This window comes from Podarcis tiliguerta (assembly GCF_965153285.1).
Source record: "Podarcis tiliguerta genome assembly, chromosome: 16".
Classification (NCBI taxonomy): Eukaryota; Metazoa; Chordata; class Lepidosauria; order Squamata; family Lacertidae; genus Podarcis; species Podarcis tiliguerta.
Window position 1 is genome coordinate 40,385,414 of NC_139549.1, and position 21,469 is coordinate 40,406,882.

General features: G+C 47.2%; 2 protein-coding genes across 49 annotated transcripts in view; both read right to left on the reverse strand.

The window, feature by feature from the left end:
* LOC310667244 (uncharacterized protein) overlaps nucleotides 1–21,469 on the reverse strand; it is a 559,738-nt gene that overhangs the window by 279,480 nt on the left and 258,789 nt on the right. The window lies entirely within an intron of this gene.
* Nucleotides 1–21,469, reverse strand: part of NCOR2 (nuclear receptor corepressor 2) — a 348,844-nt gene that overhangs the window by 152,548 nt on the left and 174,827 nt on the right. For 29 of the 48 annotated variants that reach the window (XM_083418930.1, XM_083418962.1, XM_083418958.1 and 26 more), the window contains exons 10-14: nucleotides 18,348–18,520; nucleotides 16,728–16,821; nucleotides 14,799–14,977; nucleotides 12,147–12,201; nucleotides 7,912–8,028 (exon numbers count right to left, since the gene is read on the reverse strand). In XM_083418930.1, coding sequence (XP_083275056.1) covers nucleotides 7,912–8,028; nucleotides 12,147–12,201; nucleotides 14,799–14,977; nucleotides 16,728–16,821; nucleotides 18,348–18,520 — 618 coding nt within the window. The remainder of the gene's footprint in view (nucleotides 1–7,911; nucleotides 8,029–12,146; nucleotides 12,202–14,798; nucleotides 14,978–16,727; nucleotides 16,822–18,347; nucleotides 18,521–21,469) is intronic. The other 19 variants (XM_083418929.1, XM_083418925.1, XM_083418959.1 and 16 more) reach the window with 4 other exon arrangements.

The window sequence follows — 21,469 nt, forward strand, 5'->3', positions numbered from 1 at the left end:
GATTTGTGTACTGAAAGCCACAGTATCTGCAATGTAAATTGATGGAGGTCTGCTATTATTCTACTGCTGGTATTATTATTATTATTATTAGTTTTTCCTTCTTCCTCCTATATTTTTTCATATTTTTTCTTTCCTCATTAAATATGCAAGTAAGCTAAAATGTGTGAAAAGAGACCAGTGCTTCACACACAGACAGAACAATCTGTCCGCAGACTGTCTCGCCCAAGTAGTGCATGCTCTAGTTTTCTCCCGCTTGGACTACTGCAATGCGCTCTACGTGGGGCTACCTTTGAAGGTCACCCAGAAACTACAACTAATCCAGAATGTGGCAGCTAGACTGGTGACTGGGAGAGGCCGCCAAGATCACATTAACACCAGTCCTGAAAAACCTTCATTAGCTCCCAGTATGTTTCTGAGCACAATCCAAAGTATTGGTGCTGACCTTTAAAGCCCTAAACGGCCTCGGTCCTGTATACCTGAAGAAGCGTCTCCAACCCCGTCATTCAGCCCGGACACTGAGGTCCACCTCTGAGGGCCTTCTGGCGGTTCCCTCTCTGCAAGAAGAGGGCCTTCTCAGTAGTCATGCCCACCCTGTGGAACACCCTCCCATCATGTGTCAAGGAAATAAACAACTATTTGACTTTTAGGAGACATCTGAAGGCAGCCCTGTTTAGGGAAGCTTTTAATAGCTGATGAATTATTATATTTTAAAGTTTTGTTGGAAGCCGCCCAGAGTGGCTGGGGAAACCCAGCCTAATGGGGGGTATAAATAATAACATTCACAATGTAGATCGACTCTTTTCCATGTCTGCTCAGTCACTAGCAGAATCTGGGAGTGGGCGGTCCTTAAACTTTCCCCCATCCTATGCCTCCCCTCTCTGGGCCTAAACCTACTACGCAGAGAGGACGTGGGCAAAGGGGGACCTACCTGTCCCCCGCTTTGTTCATGCTCTGGCTCTCCCTTGCATCCTCTGAGCCATGCACCCCTTCCCCACTGGAGGCGGGGCTTCCCTCCTCTGCGGAGGAAGAGCTGCTTCTCGATCTTTGGAGGCTCCCTGTAACCCAACTGCCCTTCCACCTCTCGCCTCTGAGCTGATGGCAGTTCCCTGACAATTATCATCATCATCTTGAGTGTGCTCCTGGTGGACCTTACGAATCATTGCATGCAGAAGACAATGCGACTTTTAGCATACGCAGAGTCATCTGGGGCCCTACTTTTTTTTAAAAAAAAGGATATTATATACAAGAGGCAGCAGGAAGCCAAGTTAGATAGGGAGGTGTTCAGAAGAACACAGCAGGTCGGCTTCACCTGGCCTTCTGCCTCAATGGCCAGCATCCATTCCAGCTGCAAGAGTGGGAGAGGCAGGGAGAAGGACTGTTCCATCGCAGGAAAACCAGCTCCATCACTAGGCTCCTCCTGTCCTTGAACTGTTTCCAATCCAGCTGGTCATTTTAAGAACTGTTCTTTTAACTTTTAAGAACTGGTGCCCGAGGTTGCTTTTTCTCCCCCTTCTTCTCTCTCCATCCCCCTTTCCTCTTGTGTTTTGTCTTTTAGGTTATAAGCCGGGGACCGTCTTGTTTTAATCAACTGCCTGTAAACCGTTGTGTGAGAGTCGGTGGCTGAACCGTTAGGTACAGATGTTACAAATAAATAAATAAATGAGCAGCATCAAGTACTTCCACTGCTCAGGGGGGCTCAGCTAACTGCTGTGCTGCTCACATATTCTGCAAGAAGAGGCATATGATATGTAAAAATCCAAGTACTGACACCTGGCCTGCCTAAATCTAAAGGTCTGGTGCCGCCTATCCAGCACAGCATTTGTTGCTGCACTATTTCCTCTGAAGAAGACCCAATAGCCTGAAGAATATGCCATCCTGTGTAGCAGCCTCAACTACAATATTCCCAGGTGTGGTGGCCTGGGAATCTGAATCTGAACCTGAAGAGTCCCAGCCTGCACAGGAGTCCCCGCTGCCAGGGCCGGCCGAGCCGGGACAGGGGCTTGAATCTGAAGAGCCTGCACCTGTGCCGGATCCTCAGGAGCAGGCACCAGATGTATCCACTCTGGCTCTGGAGGTGATTCAGGTGTGCCTCTCCCAGCCCTGTCAGGGGAAGGTGAAGCTGCTCCTGGGTCCAATAGCCCTCCAGCCTCTCCTGAACTGCAGAGGCTCAGGGCAGAGAGGCGGCGGGAACTAAGTGCTCTCAGGAGGAGGGCTCGCCTTAAGGCCAGGAGAGGCGGGTCACCTGTGGGCCGGGACCGCCCCTGGCCTCAGAGGAAATAAAAGGCCAGTCAGCCCAGTCCTAGGTTGCGGGAGCAACGTCGTTGGAAACCTGTTTCTGCCAGCACCCAGAACTGTTCTTCCAGAGTTCCCGTCCATGCCCGGCTTCTTGCTCTGGACCCCGCTTCACCCTTGCTGGACAGTCTCCAGACCCTCGGCCCAGGACCAGACTCTGACCACGCCTCACGGTAACCTCCCCCCGGGACCAGCACACCAGGTCATACCATAGGCAGGTCCATCTAAACTAGGGATGGGCAAGCCAGAGTTCTAATTCATGATTTCATGAGTGTGACAAGGTGGGCGGGAGGTAAAGGGGTGGCAGAAGAAGTGGTAGCAATAGGGTGTGTCTGTTTTTACCTCTGGCCCCACCTCCTTTACATCTGGCCCCTCCCACCACGGGCACATGCCCCAATAGATATCTGCGGAGGGAATGCTATTTTCAGCAGATTCCCAGCCTCTGAGGGAAACTTCTTATTTATAGCAGGGAAGGTTAATTGTACCTCTGGGTCATCTTTTCCATTCTGCAAATCAAACAGTAATGTGGGTTTTCCAGAAAATTATTAACTGGAAAATTTCCCTACACAAATTGGGCAAGAAAGCTGTTGCCCCCACTACTCCCCAATGTCTTTCTTGCAGGTTTCCCACACGCGTCTGGCTGGCTACTGTGAGAACTGAAGTAAGCTATTTGCACAGAAGGGACGCGGGTGGCACTGTGGGTAAAACCTCAGTGCCTAGGACTTGCCGATCGTATGGTCGGCGCTTCGAATCCCTGCGGCGGGGTGAGCTCCCGTCTTTCGGTCCCAGCTCCTGCCCACCTAGCAGTTCGAAAGCACCCTTAAGTGCAAGTAGATAAATAGGTACCGCTTTATAGCGGGAAGGTAAACGGCGTTTCCGTGTGCTGCGCTGGTGCCGGCTCGCCAGAGCAGCTTCGTCACGCTGGCCACGTGACCCGGAAGTGTCTCCGGACAGCGCTGGCCCCCGGCCTCTTAAGTGAGATGGGCGCACAACCCTAGAGTCGGACACGACTGGCCCGTACGGGCAGGGGTACCTTTACCTTTATTTGCACAGAGGAACTTGAATGGGGGAAATTTCAGTTTGCATGGGGAAAATTTTCTGATGCCCTAGTAGGTGATTTAATTTGGTATGCTTATTTTACATGTATTTAGTAAACAAAGTTTACTCCCTGGAAAAGACCCTGATGTTGGGAAAGATGGAGGGCACAAGGAGACGGGGATGGCAGAGGACGAGATGGTGGGACAGTGTTCTCAAAGCTACCAACATGAGTTTGACCAAACTGCGGGAGGCAGTGGAAGACAGGAGTGCCTGGCGTGCTCTGGTCCAGGGGGTCACGAAGAGTCAGACACGACTAAACAACAACAGCAACAACAATGATGTTGTGTTTGCAAATGGCATCCATTCACTGTCACTAATGAACTTAGGAAATGGATTTTTTCCCATGGAAATATTAAGCAATGGAAAAATTTCCACGTTAAAAAACCTTCCATCCCACATCACTGAAAGCATCTAAATGTTACTTTAGGATGACTGGCTTATAAAACAGTGACAGATTCAAAACAAGGTGCTGGTGAGTGGTAAGACCCAACCAGCTAGACTTGGGACATAAGAGTAAGTACTTCTTTCCACAGCACACTGAATTCACTACCACAAATGTACAAATAGTCAACAACTTGGATAGCTTTAAATGGTGAAAGATTTATACAATCTGAGGAGAAACCAGAGTATAAATGAGAAGTACATCAGCTCCTGGTCAAAAACCAATGGCACATAAGGCCTCTTCAATAGGTCTTTCATCATCTTTTCTTACCCACCTGGTTATGACACTGCCCTCAAAACTGTGAAGCACGAGGTTATGGGTATTGCCTTAATGATTTGTGATCTTGCTCACATGTGACCTGTGGCCCATCTGTGTCAGGAATCCAATACCTACAGGGTTTTCTGTTATCTCCCTACCTTAAGAATTTGACTGTATCTAATTACTACCATCTGTTTTCTAAAGCCAGATTAAATGTTTTCCCTTCTGAAATGCTGAGGGGAAGATTGGCTGGTCTCCATACCAAGCTAGGCTGTGCCCATGTAACCAGGATATTAAATGTATGGAACACATTTTATTGCATTGTAGTTGAGACAGCATCTAATCAATCGAATACTGAAAGAACAACCTGGAATGTCAAGGTTCTCCTTGAGGATAAGTTTGATACTATTACATTATCTGTAGCAAAATCCTCTCAGAGGCAGCAAAAATCAGAAATCTGTATCTACAGGCTAAAGCTCCTCTACTGGCTAGCAAGGCCAATTTTACAGCTTAATAACTGTTGATATTTACTACTGTTGTACTATTTTGGGTCCATGGACTGCAATAAGGCTGTGTGTGTGTTCTTTAAATGGGGATAAGACTACTAATTGTGTGGCGATCAGCTTGCTCCAAAGTCAAAGGCAGCCTTTGAACACTAGTTGTTGGTAAACACCAGCAACCACTTTGAGGTCTTTTAAAATCAAGCAGTATATAAATTTTATGGAATAAATAAATAAATGTTCTTCTTGCGGGGTTCCAAGAGACACCTGACTGGCCACTGTGAGAGCAGGGTGCTGGATTAGTTAAGCCATTGGACCCGATTCAGCAGGGCTCTTCCTAGGCTCATACAATGCTGCTTTGCCACCAGTTTTAATACTGTTTTGCAAACATCTCCGTAGTAATTCCCCCTCTGTCTTCCTTCCCCTCCCCACCCCCGCCTCCCCACGTTCTCCATTGTGATGCTGTGACATAAAGTTCAGTCTCTCTGCTCCCTTACATGGTATTGCTTTCCAACCAAATCTGTTTTGGGGAAGCTATTCTTAAAAGCAAGCTAACAACCTACTTAGTCCAGAGCCAGCCAAAAACAGTCTAGCATATTGAGGTGGAAAATCAAAACTGCACAGCCCCACACCACGCCGCATACGCGTGTACACACAGCACAACAGACATGTGGCAGGATCTTCCAGAAAGCTTTCCTCCATGTGCCCCACTGAAATACATGAGAGCTGAGTCAAAGCATAGCTGAACTGCTCAGCTGCTTCTAAGGAAAAATAAAAGCACTTAATAGCTCGGGTTATAAAATAATGCACAGCTCAAGCAATGTCAGCCCGGATCTTTTGTTTTAACACATAAAATGTCCTAAAGTGTGGGTGGAGATAAAAGTCTTTGCCTATTTGCAGAAAGACGACAAAGGTGCCAAGCAGACCTATCTAGGGAGGCTATGCCATCGCCAGGATGCCGCCACCAAGAAAGCCCTTTTGCTAGTGGTCACCTGCTTCAGATAACCTGCATTGAGCTTCTTGAAAAAATGGTGCAGAAACTGCAAGATTTTTAACTCTGACTGGGCATTTTAGCCACATCACACCAGTGCTTTGTCAGCGACACTGGTTCCCAGTCTGTTTCCAAACCCAATTTAAAGGTAGATTTTTATTTTTAAATCCTCCATCACTTGGGACCAGGTTACCTGAAAGATCACTTTCTCCTGCACACACCCACCCAAACATCTAAAGTAGAGGTTACCACAGCATGGCTAACACTCTACTCTGACTTAAACTAGTTTGAGGGGGTTTGTTTATTTGAAAGAATTTAGGAACTGCTTAATATTTACAAACTGCTAAGCAGCGGGTTAAACCACTGAGCCTAGGACTTGCCCATCAGAAGGTCGCCGGTTCGAATCCCCGCGACGGGGTGAGCTCCCGTTGCTCAGTCTCTGCTCCTGCCAACCTAGCAGTTCGAAAGCACCTCAAAGTGCAAGTAGATAAATAGGTACTGCTCTGGCGGGAAGGTAAATGGCGTTTCCGTGCACTGCTCTGGTTCGCCAGAAGCGGCTTAGTCATGCTGGTCACATGACCCGGAAGCTCCCTCGGCCAATAAAGCGAGATGAGTGCTGCAACCCCAGAGTCGGCCATGACTGGACCTAATAGTCAGGGGTCCCTTTACCCTTTACCTTTAAGCAGCATGCAAAAAATAACATAAAAGCAATAAAACAGTATCATTAAAAGCACAAAACAGGATTATAGAAACAGGAATTCAAAGATTAAAAGGTTCATAACTTACGACACACAAAAAGCTTGGGCGAAAAACATCAGGGCTGTTTCAGAAGATGTTCAAAGCAACTAATGGATGGTGCTTCACATAACAGAAGATGCTTCAGATGGATCTGCTAAAGAGCTGAACCTGGGGCCCTGGCCTTGCACAGAAGGTGCCTTGCCAACTGAACTATGGACCTTTTCCAAGGCAGATATTGCCTACTCCTAAAGGCAGAGGCTCTCCAAGGCCACAGGAAGTGGTCCTACCGCGCCCTACTAACAGAGACCTCCTTAAGTGGAGATGCCAGTGACCAACCCTGAACCTTCCATGTGCCAAGCAGGTGCTCTACCACTGTGCTAGTGGGCCCTCACCTCCCTGCCTCCTAGCCACTTGCTTATTTTATGGTATGAAGGGTTCACATGCACACCAGTTTTCAATACAGTTGCAGGCCCAATTCAAGTTGCTGGCTTTAACCTAGAAAGCCTCACACCGTTTATTGCACACAGCACAATATACATAAAGCCTTACAAGGCTGGGGACCCCAGTACCTGAAGGAACATTCATTTCCCCATAGAAGGCCCTAAAATCATCTCAAGAGGCCTGCCTGCAAGGGCCCATGCCCGCTGAAGATCGGGGGGTGGAGGCTGCAGCAGGAGAGGGCCTTTTGGGTGGTGGCTCACCACTTGTGAAATGCTCTCCCCAAGAGAGTGTGCCCACCTGGTGCCCACTTCCACATCTTTTTGGTATCGCCTAACATTTCTCCCAAGCCTTTTAATAACCCAGGCTTCGTGTGTCAGTCACATTTGGATTGTTCAATTTGATGGAAATCATGTTTGCACTTGAGGTGGAGATTTCACTGTTTGTCTTTCACAGTTGCTTTGCTCTATTTATTGTATATTCCATGCAGCATATACTAGATGTATTAATTTTACTGTTAAGTCTTCAGGGACTTCAGCATAAGGTGACTCAAACTTAGTAATAATACTAATTTGTTTTTATTTACTCAGCCTGTGCCCTGTACAGATTTCTGCACCACAAAGACAATTATGGAATTGTAAGCAACAAACAGTCCCATTCATACGAGCTAAATTCTACCTCCATTGTTGGGAGGAAATTTAATAAATAATAGTAATAATAAATATGCCTCAAAGTATCAGTTGCTGGCAATCCCAGGTGGGGAGAGTGCTGCTGTGCTCAGATTCTGCTTCTGAGATACCCAAAGGCATATGCTTGGCCACTGTAAGAACAGAATGCTGGACTAGGTAGGCCTCTGGCTTGATCCGGTCGGATTCAGCCACATCTGCAATTCTTAGTGACAATTACTATTATTCAGAGCAAAGCCATGGGGTCTGCAAGCAGAAGGTTCCAGATTCAGTCTCTGGCATCTCCAAGAAAGACTAGGAATGTTCCCTTGTCTGAAAAGCTGAGGAGCCACTGTCAGTCAGTGTGGCCAGTACTGAGCTAGATGGACCAAGAGTGTGACTCAGTGCAAGACCCCTTCCCATGTTCACTTCCACATGGTCAATGCATGACAAATTAACAAAACCTCCATCACATATGCTCCACAGGACCACCTCTGCCTTTCTCACCTGGTTCTTTCCACGCCTCCGGTAGTTCCTTCTCACGAGGTTCTTATAGTTCTCATTCTTCTTGGTCAGGTAATAGTAGAGGACGCAGTCAGCCACCGTCTACAATAACACAGGATGGGGACAAGAGTTAAGGTGGATAACTGGAGGACTAGTTGTGTGCACATTGAGCAATGAAACGCATAAGCAGCAGCAGCAGCAGCAGCAAGTTAGACCACAGAACAAAATATTTATTCTTCATTTGCACATTTACAAACCACTTCACAATCAACAAAGTGGGGCATCATAAAATAAAATAAGATAAAATAAGTGTTGCATCTGCAGCCCTCTGAAATCAGTTACCAGATAAAATTAGGTAATCATTCTGATGTTTTGGCATTTGTGGAAGATATTATTGTTTAAGAAGGCTTTCCCAGAAGTGTGACCCATTGTAAAAATGGTTTTATTGTTTTTCGTTAACTGATTTTGTAATCTGTTGTTTGCACTTAGCATATGTTATCTCATTAATCCCTTACACAACAACCTAGCAGGGTAGGTCAGTATCATTGTTTCCACAGTGAAGTTGGAGGGCTGAGATGGAGATAAGCAGCTTTCTGAAGGCTGTCCCATGAGTTCATGGCAGAGGTTGAGATCTGAACCGGGAATGTTCCTGACAACTGATTACACTAGCACCAGATCTGTGCTTTCAAACCCTTTCTCATTTTACTGTCATTTCCAACTACGCACAGATAAACAAGGATATAATATCACCAAGCTGAGAAAAGTATGACCTCACATTTCAATTGGCATTACAGTGGTGCCCCGCAAGACGAATGCCTCGCAAGACGGAAAACCCGCTAGACGAAAGGGTTTTCCGTTTTGGAGGTGCTTCGCAGGACGAATTTGCTATGGGCTTGCTTCGCAAGACGAAAATGCCTTGCGATTCCTGGTTTTTTTTCCCCTCCCCCCCTTTTCCCCAAGCCCCTAAGCCGCTTAACAGCTGATCGCTAAGCCGCTTAACAGCTGATCGCTAAGCCTCTTAACAGCTGATCTAAGCCGCTTATCAGCTGATCTAAGCCACTAATAGCCTTTTAGCAGCTAATCCGCTAATCCCTTAAGCCTTTAATAGCCGCTAATAGCCGCTAAACCGCTAATAGCGCTAATCCGCTAATGGGCTTGCTTCGCAAGACGGAAAAAACCGCAAGTCGAAGAGACTCGCGGAACGGATTCTTTTTGTCTTGCGAGGCACCACTGTATAGTATTGTGACACTGTTCTGTTATGAAGCAAATGTCAACAAGTCCCCATCTCAAATATATGTTCAAATATATAAAAGGATGTCACATAGAGGAGGGAGAAAGGTTGTTTTCTGCTGCTCCAGAGAAGCGGACACGGATCAATGGATCCAAACTACAAGAAAGAAGATTCCACCTAAACATTAGGAAGAACTTCCTGACAGTAAGAGCTGTTCGACAGTGGAATTTGCTGCCAAGGAGTGTGGTGGAGTCTCCTTCTTTGGAGGTCTTTAAGCAGAGGCTTGACAACCATATGTCAGGAGTGCTCTGATGGTGTTTCCTGCTTGGCAGGGGGTTGGACTCGATGGCCCTTGTGGTCTCTTCCAACTCTATGATTCTATGATTCTATGATCTCAACTCCTTGATTGTAAATGCTAACATCCTTGTTTCAACTACGGGCCAAACGTTCTCCAGCAACTCCTCTTGCAAGGCTCAAGGTTCTAATTTCCAGTTCTGAGCTAACAGCGTGTTGAGATTCCTGTATTGCAGGGGTTGGACAAGATGACCCTCAGGATACCTTCCAACTCTACAATTGTTTGATTCTATAATAGAGCTTTTTCGACAATTACAAAACCCCTTTCCTTTGCTTTGCTTCACAGTCTGCTTTGACTATCTGTAAGATAGATGAGTGTCAGGGAAGTCCCAGCCGTCCTATCCTATGGCCTGTGAAACCTCTGTGGCACTCACTACCCTCTGTAACCAAAACAGATTGTGGGCCATCCCACACAACACCACCCATCCTCCTCTGAGCAACAGCTACTTTCTGTTGCAACTTCCTCTGTCTGTCTGTCTGTCTGTCTCAGCTGACATGTGCAGAGGCAAAAGACATCTGGTTAGCCAGTTTCCTTTATTGAGAATCTTTCCCTACTCTCTCTCTCCTGCCCCCTCCCAGTTGGGGCCTCAAGTGGAGCCAAAGGTAGAGAATTAAAGGGGAGGAAGAAACTCTGCATTGAGAAATCACAATATAAAGTGTTGAGAACTGATACATGCCCTTAAGTGAATTGCATCTCTGCATTCTGGCAGAGTTTTATTTCCAGCATTATGGAAGACTGCACAGGAAAAGATGGAAGGACTGACCCCAGATGACTGGAGCAACTAAAAGCAAAAGGGGGAAAGGAGGGGGAGGAGTAGGAGAAGTCTATCATCCTTTAGCTTCAGTGGAACACTACATATAACCTGCCATACAACTGTCAGCAGCCATTATTTCCACCCATTAAGCTTGCAAGGTGGAACACACTTCACTTTCAGGCTGATGCATTCAGTTTCCCGCTTTCGGGAGCTGTCAACTGCATTCCAATCCCAGCGTGCTGAGGAAAGGGCAGGAAATCAGCTCCTCAGCGGTGTTTTGAGACTTGACAAGTTATATTTCAAGAGCAAAAAGGTTTCCCCATCCAGCTTGCTAGCAGATTAGCTCAAGACCCGGAGCTGCCCAAAGCAAGGCTTCTTAAAATGCAGCCACATGAAGTTATTGGGGGGGGGGAGGGGGGCTTTGGATAAGGCCAAGTCACTGCGTTGCTCCACTGAGCTGCATAGGATATGACTGCACAGTGCATGTCTTGTGGTGCAGCACCCCTCTCCCGCTTCAGCTCATGACTGCAGTTGACAAAAGCACAAGCCATAGGAGGCTTTGGACGAATCTCAGTTTTGGAACCGAGAACCACTGCCTCTCCCTTGAAACCACCATGGGGCACATAGGGATGGGAGCACAATTTGTTTGGTTAGGATCTTAATGCAAGTCTATGTAAGTTGCTCTTCTGAAATGCAGCCAGCCATCAAAACTCACACTTCTCCATATTTGGCAATGCAGTTGTAACCCCCACCTCCCAAAAAAGCGTGCAAAAAGAGGGGTATGTGCACCCAAAAACACACAGATTAGTGAAAATAATGTGCATTATACTAGGAAAATTGCTTTGCTATAATGTTTTCATACAAAAACGCATATACAGTGGCACCTCGGGTTAAGTACTTAATTCGTTCCAGAGGTCCATTCTTAACCTGAAGCACCACTTTAGCTAATGGGGCCTCCTGCTGCTGCCGCCGCGCCGCCGGAGCACGATCTCTGTTCTCATCCTGAAGCAAAGTTCTTAACCTGAGGTACTAATTCTGGGTTAGCGAAGTCTGTAACCTGAGGCGTATGTAACCTGAAGCGTATGTAACCCGAGGTACCACTGTAATAGGATAAACAAGTATAAGGCCACATTTGAATTTTATGTAGGCTTAAAAAATAAATAAATCACAAATACTCCAAACTGAATTTAATACTGGGAAAATAAGAAACTGAGAGATCTTTCCAGCCTCAAGCAGCTTTATCATCCCTTTGCCTTTCTTTGCCTCTTTCCTGTGTGACAGGATTGTGCCCCTCCCTGCTTGATTCAAAATGCTGTCATGCTAAGTTGCTATTCTGGGGAGGTCCAGCTCAAAGCTAAATCATGCTTTTGGATCCTCTGAAGTGAAAGCAAAACTGGTCTGTGTTGTACATACATACACACTTAATTTTATTTATATGCTGTGTTTCCATAGTTCATGCTTGAGGCAGATTACATGAAAAAAATATGTAAATACAACATAATAAATGTAAACATTAAATAAAGCAACCAAAAATATACAACCAAACCCCCAAATCTCCACACAAATCTCATAAAGAAAGATAACACACACACACACACACACACACACACCACCACCATCATCATCATCATCATCAACAACGGTGAGAACTACCTCCCCCCAAAGCAATACCCCAGGGCCAATAGTCTGCTCAGCAGCCTCAGCTTTTGTAGCTGGAGTCAGTCTGGGCCCCACCCTCCCACATCAGGTGAAAAAATGCCTGCGGGGGGAGAGCAGATCTTCCAGGACTCACAGCCAAGATGCAATCTAGATTGAACAATTTGGGCAAGAAAAATCTTTGCTTAAAAAGGAAACATAGGAAATGGGGGAGGAAGACTTACTTTCCGGTCCAAAAAGGAAGCGATGAGGCCAAAATTCTTTGGATGCTGCATGAACCTAGAAAACGGAAACATGAGGGGCAGGGGGTGGAATTAAGAGGCAATTATAAAGGGTGTTTCACTTGAAAATCCTGATTGATTTTGTTCAAAGAAACAAAGCAAAAACGTTTCTGTTTCCTGCTGGTCCATGTGCTGATCATAAGCCCTTGCTCAGCAGTGGTGAACTGTTGGCCAGTGGGTCTAATCAGACCCCCCCCACACACACACCTTCCCATTTGACCCGGAAGGCCTCTGCAGCCAAGCCTCATTCACCTGACTAACACCAGGTGTCATATATAGGTTTATCAGGTCTCTGCCTGTATAGTAAAAAAATGGTTGTTGTTGTTGTTTTTGATGATGATGTGTGGGCTGATGTGCTGGCGTGTTGTTGGTGCGCGGCAGGTAAGGGCACAGCTGTGCCAGAATGGAGTTTGCAGGCACGGCCAATCAGCTGAGTCAGTGCTTGCAAAGCTCTTTTAGCCTTGCTCATGTGGTTTGATCTGAAACCTCAAGGGCAGAAACGGGTCACTGATACACACACCGAGTGACTGACAGGCAGGCGGTAGCCCCACCCACCCGTCAAGCTTGGCCTGAAGGGGTGGAGAAGATAATGTCTGGATGTGCTGCCCACTCCTGGTGGTATTTGTTTTATTTTATGATTTTCATTTTTATCCCACCCTTCCTCAAGGGATTGGTGATGTACTCCCTAACACTGGTGTTAGGCTCTGGGAATGTGTGCAGCAAGTCCTGAGCCAGGACGTCTGGCCACCAGGATTCCAGACAGTACCTTGTGGGCCTATAAGCTTCTGGGCTTCAAGGGTGCCATCTAGGCCACAGGCTTAGTCAGCTGATCCCAAAGACCAATCCCAGCGCACAAGAGCCCCATGTAGCCCAGGCCTCAGAGCTAACGCCTCATTTCAAGCACAATCAGGTCCTGCTTACAGGGCTTCCCAGAGGTCTCTGCTTGGCCACTGTGAGAACAGGATGCTGGACTAGATGGCCCTCTGGTCTGATCCAGTCGCAGGGATAGTCTTGTGACTTAACACATTGGTATAGTGAAGGGGAGGGACCACCATTCAGGGGAAGAGCATCTGTATTGCATGCAGAGCATCCCAGGTTCATTCCCAGAATCTCCAGGTAAGGTTGGGAATGTTCCCTGCCCGGAACTCCGGGGAGCCACTGAGAGTCAGTGTAGACAAGACTGAGCTCCAGTGCCAGGCAACTCCCAATGCTCATGCTGCCCCACGGTATCTTATCTCCTAATGGCTCCCTCAGAGCACCGTCTTCACATGCGCTGGTCTTGAACCCACCCTTTTGTGCTTCAGAACTTGATCTTCTGCCCAGCGTGGACTATGGCCTCCTTCTGGACCTCATATACTAATCTGCTTTCCTTGGAACTTGGCTCTGCCTGATCTGGTCCCAGTTTCCACCTGCTGGGCTGACAGCCAGTTCCTCTGGGCCTTGGGACTTGACAGTCTGAGTCAGGCTGCTGCTGAGGCACCTGGTGACTCCAGACAATGAGAAATAAAGCCTGCTCTAATCTACATAGTCCTGGCCTAGTTTCAGCCTCTTGGTCATGCTGGTGTGTGGCAGGATCTCAGCCATTCTAGATGAAGGTGGAATAACTTTGGTGACGAAGAAATTGTCTTTTCCACATTGGACTATCAACAGGTGTAGTACTAAATAGAGCTGGACTGAAATTATGATATTAAGTGATGTATACTAGTTTACTGTATTTGGAAATTAAGACATATAACTGATGTAAAATCAATGTACTCATTTTATCCTGATACTATAGTCTTCATGTAAGTCCATATCAGGGGTGGTTAATTTGTTGGGTTCAAGAATCACATTTGCTGTTGGTCAATCCTCTGAGGACCATGTGTCAGCAGTGAGCAGGGCCCAAGTCGGCACAGCCACACACGCACACACACAAACGCAGACACCTCTTTTTGTTTCTGGAGCATTCCAGCCTGTTAGCAGTGGTGTCTTGGAAGAGGGAAAAGAAGCATCAACAAATTTGTTGGGGGCAGATGGGCTACTTAAAGTTTGTAATAAAACTTTGTAATATAAAAATATGGAAAACATTAGCATTCAGTGCAATATTTGTGCCCAAAAATGACTGGAACTCTTGAGAACTGTTTAGACCTTTTGTAAGGGGTTTTATGGTGGGAAACAACTACTGCCATTGGACTGTTTTATTTATTTCAGGGTTTTTGCACCGTGCCTTCTGCTCATCCTTTCAGCAGAGGGGGCCCTTTCGGTAGTTCCACTACCTGCAGAAGTTCAGGGTTTGCCCAGCAAAGCACCTTCTCTGTGGAAGTCAGGGGTCAGCAAACTTTTTCTGCAGGGGGCCAGTCCACTGTCCCTCAGAACTTGTGGAGGGCTGGACTATATTTAAAAAAAAAACAACAAAAAACCACGAATTCCTATACACACTGCGAGGGGGGCAAGAAGTCCTCCTCCCCACACCCACCCCAGCCCCAGCCGCCTTCTGGGTTTGCCGCCTGACTCATTCACCAAAGGGCTGGCGGTGGTGGCGTGAAACGGGCATCCTCCCCGCCCAGAGAAAGAATAGATGTGACTATGAACGGGCCCCTCCTCAGCACAACTCACTTTTCTCGGAAGGTTTCTTTCTCCTGCTCGCTCCACATGTTCATCACCTGCCGATCTTTGTACACCTTCATGGGGTCGTCCATGAGGCCATTCATGTTAATGAACTTGATGCGTTGCTGCTCAGCATCGTACAGCATGGGAGGGATGACAGCAAGCTGGCGCATCTGTTTCTCCAGATTCTGGGCAGGGAAAGCGGAGGAAAACAGGTCTCACTGAGAGCACCAAAGGAAAACTGACCCAAGAATGAAGAAATGAAAGACCAACCTTCGCCAACCTGGTGCCCTCCAGGTGCTTCGGACTACACCTCCCATCAGCCTCAGTCAGCACAGGATTACAAAACACCTGGTAGGCACTAGGTTGGCGAAGACTGGTGTAGGTGCTACACAAAAGAAAAGAAGTTATCAGGGAGAAGCCAGGAAGTGATGCACTGCAGTCAGTGTTGAGGAAAGCTGCTGCTGCGACCAAGAGAGACCCACTGCATCTTCTCTCTCCAAAAAAGATTCAGCATTAACTGAAAGATGCTGTCTGGATTGTAGCTCTACAGCAGTCATCTTCAGCTTTTAGGTCACCTGGGGGATTTCATAGCACTGATGGCCCTGGGACCTGGGTCTCCCAGGACATATTCAATATTCTAAACAGTACACTACTGACTCTCTAACGAGGGAAGGTGTCTGGGAAGCTGAGGGCTATAGTGGTCAGATGGGAAGGGGCTAGAGCAGTGGTTCCCAATTAGCTAATTACGGAGGACCCCCTATTTTTCAAAAGGCAGGCTAAGCACCCCTACTTCTGAAAATTTTGATAACTCTATGGTAGTTACCTCTGCAAAGCATTTTTTGAACAAGAAGTGGGGTAACCCCTAATAGGCAATGGGTTTTTGGTATACTAAAAAACAGACCATAAAATTTGTGATATTCCCATGCAAAAATGACAAAAAAATAGTTGGGGGGGAGGAAAGGGATAGGGTCACGGACCCCCTGCGTGCTTTTTGCAGACCCCTAATTGGGAACCACTGGGCTAAAGGATGGACTGTGTGTCTAGGCCGGCAATTGTTTGTTGCTCTAGAGCTGGGGTGGTCAGCCTAATGCCCTCCCAACGTTGATGGGTTCCAACTCCTATCGTAAGGGACTGTGCTGGCTGGTGAGCCTTGTAGTCCAACACCATCTAGAGGGCACCATGCTGGAGAAGGCTGCTGTAGAGCCTCAGCTGTTTCAGCGTGAAACAATTCTCCCTAAGAATGCACATACAATATATAGGATTTATCACATTAGGCACACTTAGGGAAGACAGGACTGTCAATGGATGTCAGTTATGACAGTTCTCTGGAACCCTCTATGTGTTCAGGATACTGGGGCTAGATAGATCTTTGCGCCAATCTGCTAGTGCCTTTTTATGTTCTGATGACAATAACTAGGGAAGGCACAACCTACTAACACTCTGACATTTTTATCTTGCTGATGCCCAGCAGAGTTCAAGGGAGCATCAGAATCTCAGAGGAAGGGGCACCTGACAAAGAAACAATTCAGGAGCCCCTTTTTAGAATGGCGTCACTGAATCTCATCAGCAGTGATAGGTAGCATCAACTGGCAGACACCACAGAAGCTAACAGACCCGGGGGGGGGGGGAGAGGGGGGGGGGAGAGAGAGAGAGAGAGAGGGGGGGGGGAGAGAGAGAGAGAGAGAGAGAGAGAGAGATGTCTCCCTAAGTCCCCGTTTAGGGTCCTGTCAAATCCATCAAGGCATCACATTCCCCAACACAAGACAGTGTTTGCTAAACACAGCTTGGGCTGAAGCTAATGCAATTTGGCAGCAGCGTCAACAGTAAGTTCCAACGCCAAGGTCTGTTGTGGCTGCACTGGTTTCCCCAGAGGAAAGGAAAGAGAAGAGAAGGAGAGAATGCAAAAGGAAGAAGAAAACGGTGACCCAGCCTCACCTCTTGTTCCGAGAGCCCATCAATAATTTCTGACACCTCGTGTTCGCTGCGTGCCGCAGACATGGAGAGGCCACTGCCCCTCTGTCCTACCCTGCTGGGAAACGGCAAAGAAAGCGCTGAAAGATTTATGCTCCATTTTGCACTTGGCAATGTATCTTCTTAACAATTACTGTGGCTGCTTGCGTGCGATGAAACAAGTGCCACGCAAAGAGTGGAGAGGTCAAAGCTGGGAAAGGTGGAACTTGTGTGTGTGTGTGTGTGTGTGTGTGTGTGTGTGTGTACACATGGCACGGGGCACAACAAGAGAAGAGCAAACTTTACTGATAGCTCAGTCAAAGAATCAGAGAGCTGCCGTGCAGATAAAACCAGCATTGAGGACTGGCTTCGGAGACTTTTTCAACATAGAGGTGATGGCACAATCACTGCCACAAGCTGACACCTGTGCTGTGGCCACAAGTCTTGCACATGCCACAGTATGTATCCAGATCCAGCTATTGCAACTGGAGCCACTGAGTGGGTGAAGGAGGCGGTGTGCTTGGAAAGCCAGTCTGGACTACATTGGCTCATCTGTGTGGGTTTGGAGGACTGAGACTGTTGTATAGTCTCTGTGCTAAACCAGTGATAGCCAAATTCCTGAGCTTTCAGGAACTGGATCAGACCTTTCCCAGCCAAGGGGCTTGAGGACTGCATCACCCTTGGCAACGGAATTCACTGCCACGAGATGCAGAGATGCCCACTAACTTAGGCGGCTTCAGAGAGGAGATCAGACAACTTCACAGAAATACACCTATCAAGAGCCACCAGTTATGACGGGTGTGCATGACCTCCCACAGAGAGAGTGTGCCTCTGAGTACTAGTGACTAATGGGAGCTGAGAGGGCTCCTGCCCTGAGGTCCTCCCTGGGGGCTTCCCAGAGGCATCTGGCTGGCTCTAGCGAGAACGGGATGCTTAACCATCTGGGCCTTTGGCCTGATCCAGCAGTGCAATTCTTATGTCCATACAATAATATTTCCCCCTCTGGTTTTAATTAGAGGAAATTAAATATATTTATTTTACCTAGAGAGGATTTGGGGCAAGGTGGTGGTGGTAACGGAAGGGGAACCCAAATGGTTTGGTGCAGGATCAACTGAGAAATTTATTGCATATTTGATACTAACTTTTGTGTATCCTTTTTCAAACTTTAATAAAATTTATTGGGGGCGAAAGAATTTATTTGTTGTTGTTTTAAAAGGAAAGTAACTGGAAGTAAACAAACTGGAAAAAAATCAGATTTGGGTTCATCTGGGACATGCTGCAAAATTAGCTAAAAAAATTATCTCAGGTGATTTGGACTAGAAATTAGTTGGCTTGACTTCTTTGACATTTCCATTCTGAATTCACATCTATGCGCTTAATAGCATATTAAAATTCTATGCAAATTTCTGCCCATGGACTTCTTCCCCAAACCATTTTAGCGAGGCTGCTGCCTGGAGGCCAGCACTTTCCACACAAGGAACTAGAGGAAAAGCCCCTTTTTACCACAAGACATTCCTCTCCACCAGAAACTGACATGCCATCTTCAGTGCCAAAGGAGTCTTAATGCCCTCCTGCCAACACACACTTGAACACGTCTCCACTAACCTCTGCATGCGCTCCTGGAGTTCCCTCTGTTTCCTGATCTCTGGGAACTGCTTCTCATAATATTCACGTACTTTGCTTTCCTTTGCTCGGCGCCGGGGGTTGTTTTCTATGCGCTCCACTTTCTTTTCCCAGGCTTCCATAAGCTGGTCATAGCGCTGGCAAAATTTCTGTTCCTGAAACGGTGGGTTTTGTGGGGAGGGAGAAGGTGGGGGGAGAGGGAGAGGGAGAGGGAGAGGGAGAGGGAGAGAGAGAGAGATCAAAATGGTCCCTTGGAAGTCCATTTCAAATACCTTCTTACACCTCAGCAGCAAGGTCTCAGGGGAAAATTAACAATGATTCTCAGTGAAAAGTCACAAAACTGAAGAACATGGCAGGGAAGATAAGCCGTACAACAATCTCCTCATGTGCTCAGTATATGAAACAAATCTTTATCATTTAAGTTCTGGTGATAAGGAGGGGGGGGGTGCTAATGAAATGTGCAGTCTAGGAACAACTAGTCACTGAGGAACAGGATGTGGCAAGGGTGGTAATCACCTGAGACAAAGATGATTGTACATTGGGCAGGTAAAGGTACATTAGGCAGATAGGATGGGGGAGCCCCAAATCCTGTCCCTTGAGCTTGAGATTTTAATCAATTGAGCCAACTGATTAAAAGCTGCTGCCACAAAAGCATGAATGAGGATATAAATGGGTTTTGAGCCCAGACTTTCGGGAAATCCCTGAGAGCTTATCAAGGGGGTCCTTAAGGAGAAGATCAATGATAATAATAAATTATACGCCGCCCTTCCTCCCAAAAGAGCATGGGGCAGCAAATACACAAATGACAAAACACTTAAAACATACAAAAGTAATTCCAGTACATATGGAAACTAGGAAAGATTTTTTTCAGAAGCCAAAGGTCTTCAGGAGGTGCTGAAAAGACAACAGAGGTGTCTAATGCTTAGATGCCAACAAGCAGGTGCCGCAGCATTAAGGTTCTGGTTCCTATTTTGTGAGGAACAGACTTCCTGATAAGGAGGACTTCCTGATCTGCAGACGGCCCTCCCTTGAAGAGTAGAAATCATTGTGGTCAAACTAAAAAATGGTATGGCTGGAAAAGGGACAGAAAATAATCAAGTGCTTGAAGCAAATTCCCTATGAGGAAAGGCTGCAACTAGGTTCCTGAGTTGTAACGAGATTATTGTGACAACTGGATGTTCACCTGGGACATTTCCCAAACCGCTCTGTGGGGTCCTGGAAAAGACACCAAGGGTCTCCACAGCAGACAAATGAGTGTGGCAAAAGTTCCTGATAGTTTTGAAAAGCACTGAGGTTTTAAGAAAACACACACACAATTAAACAAAACAGGTAAAAGGTAAAGGTAAAGGGACCCCTGACCGTTAGGTCCAGTCGTGACCGACACTGGGGTTGCGGCACTCATCTCACTTTATTGGCCGAGGGAGCTGGCGTACAGCTTCCGGGTCATGTGGCCAGCACGACTAAGCCGCTTCTGGAGAACCGGAGCAGCGCATGGAAACGCCGTTTACCTTCCCGCCGGAGTGGTACCTATTGATCTACTTGCACTTTGACATGCTTTTGAACTGCTAGGTGGGCAGGAGCAGGGACCGAGCAACGGGAGCTCAGCCAGTGGCGGGGATTCGAACCGCCGACCTTCTGATCAGCAAGTCCTAGGCTCTGTGGTTTTAACCCACAGCGCCACCCGCAAAACAAAACAAAACAGGAACAACATATAAATAATGAAGTACATAGAAATGCTTGTCATTTCTTGACAACAGGTCTGCAAAAATGCTGTCCAATACAGTTCCTTAAGTAGATAGAATGAGAGCAGGAACTTTTACCCCCCCCCCTTTACACACACTCAAACGTGAACAGGAGTATGACTCAGTTGGCAAGAGGCATTGGCGGGGGCGGGGGGGGGGGCTGAGCCTATTGTCCAGAACCCAAGAGGAAGGCACGCATTAAAAATTGCATGAACTGGCAGGCTTCCATGCCCCCCCTGCCGCCCCAAAAAGACTGAAGGGGGGGAAGGAGGAACCAAGAATGTTCAGAGAGTCCCTGCAGTAATCCTCTTAGGCCTCCTGGAATTACTCTGGTCTATTGTGTACCGCAAAAGCATGGCCGAAGCTCTCTAACGGTGAAGAAAAGCATGCGAAATCCATCTCCGAGAAGGCCACAGCCATTTCCTGTCAAGCTTGAGCCTCTGTACTGCAGTCTTCGCCGCACAGGCCCATCCTTAAGGACTGCCTGGAAGTTTCCAGGTTGATTCCCCTCACCTTTATCCATGGATGGTTTGAGGCCAATGTTCCTGAGAGACCATTCTTCCCCTCACAGCTTCCATAGAGGTGCTGCTTTTTAACCTTGAGTGGCTCAAGCCTTACATTCCTGAGAGACCACTGTTCCTTTCACAATTTCTACTGTCTGTGCCAAATAAATAAAACAGTTTTCGACCTGGCAAGCACTCAATGGCCTGGGCACGCAGATTGGCATTTTCTCCTTAGGTGCTTCTTGTCACTCTCATCTTTTCCTGCTCCTTTTTCATGGCCAACAGCAATATGCTTTGAATGCCAATTGCTGGAAACTGCAGGAGAGCACTGCTGCACTCAGGTCTTGCTTGCGGGCTTCCCACAGGCATCTGGTTCACTGTATGGAACAGGATCCAAGGCTAGATGGGCCACTGGCCTGATCTAGCAGACTCCCCTTAACTTCTTATATTCCTTTGGCCAGAGTTCCTATTATGCAAAGTGTGGATAAACCTCTGCAGGTGGCGGATTGGGAAGAGGTATGGGTCCACTCATGGGGATATTATGGAAAATCTGACCCACAGGGCAAACTCCATTGTGAAGTTCACCAGAGGACACCTTGCCAAAGGCACAACTTGTATGCTGTCTGCGTAACCACACGGAGGTCAAAACGGTCTCAAAACTCCCATCATCTCTGACCACTGCGCACGTTAGCAGGGGTTGATGGGAACTGGGAGTCCAGTAACACCTGGGAGGGTCACAGGTTCTCTGCCTGCCATAAAGAAACAAAGACCAGATTGACAGCAACTCAGAGAGCAGCACAGGGCAGGATTAGTCACTACAGCCCCAAATGCCCAGGCAGGAAAGTTTGGCCTGCCCAAA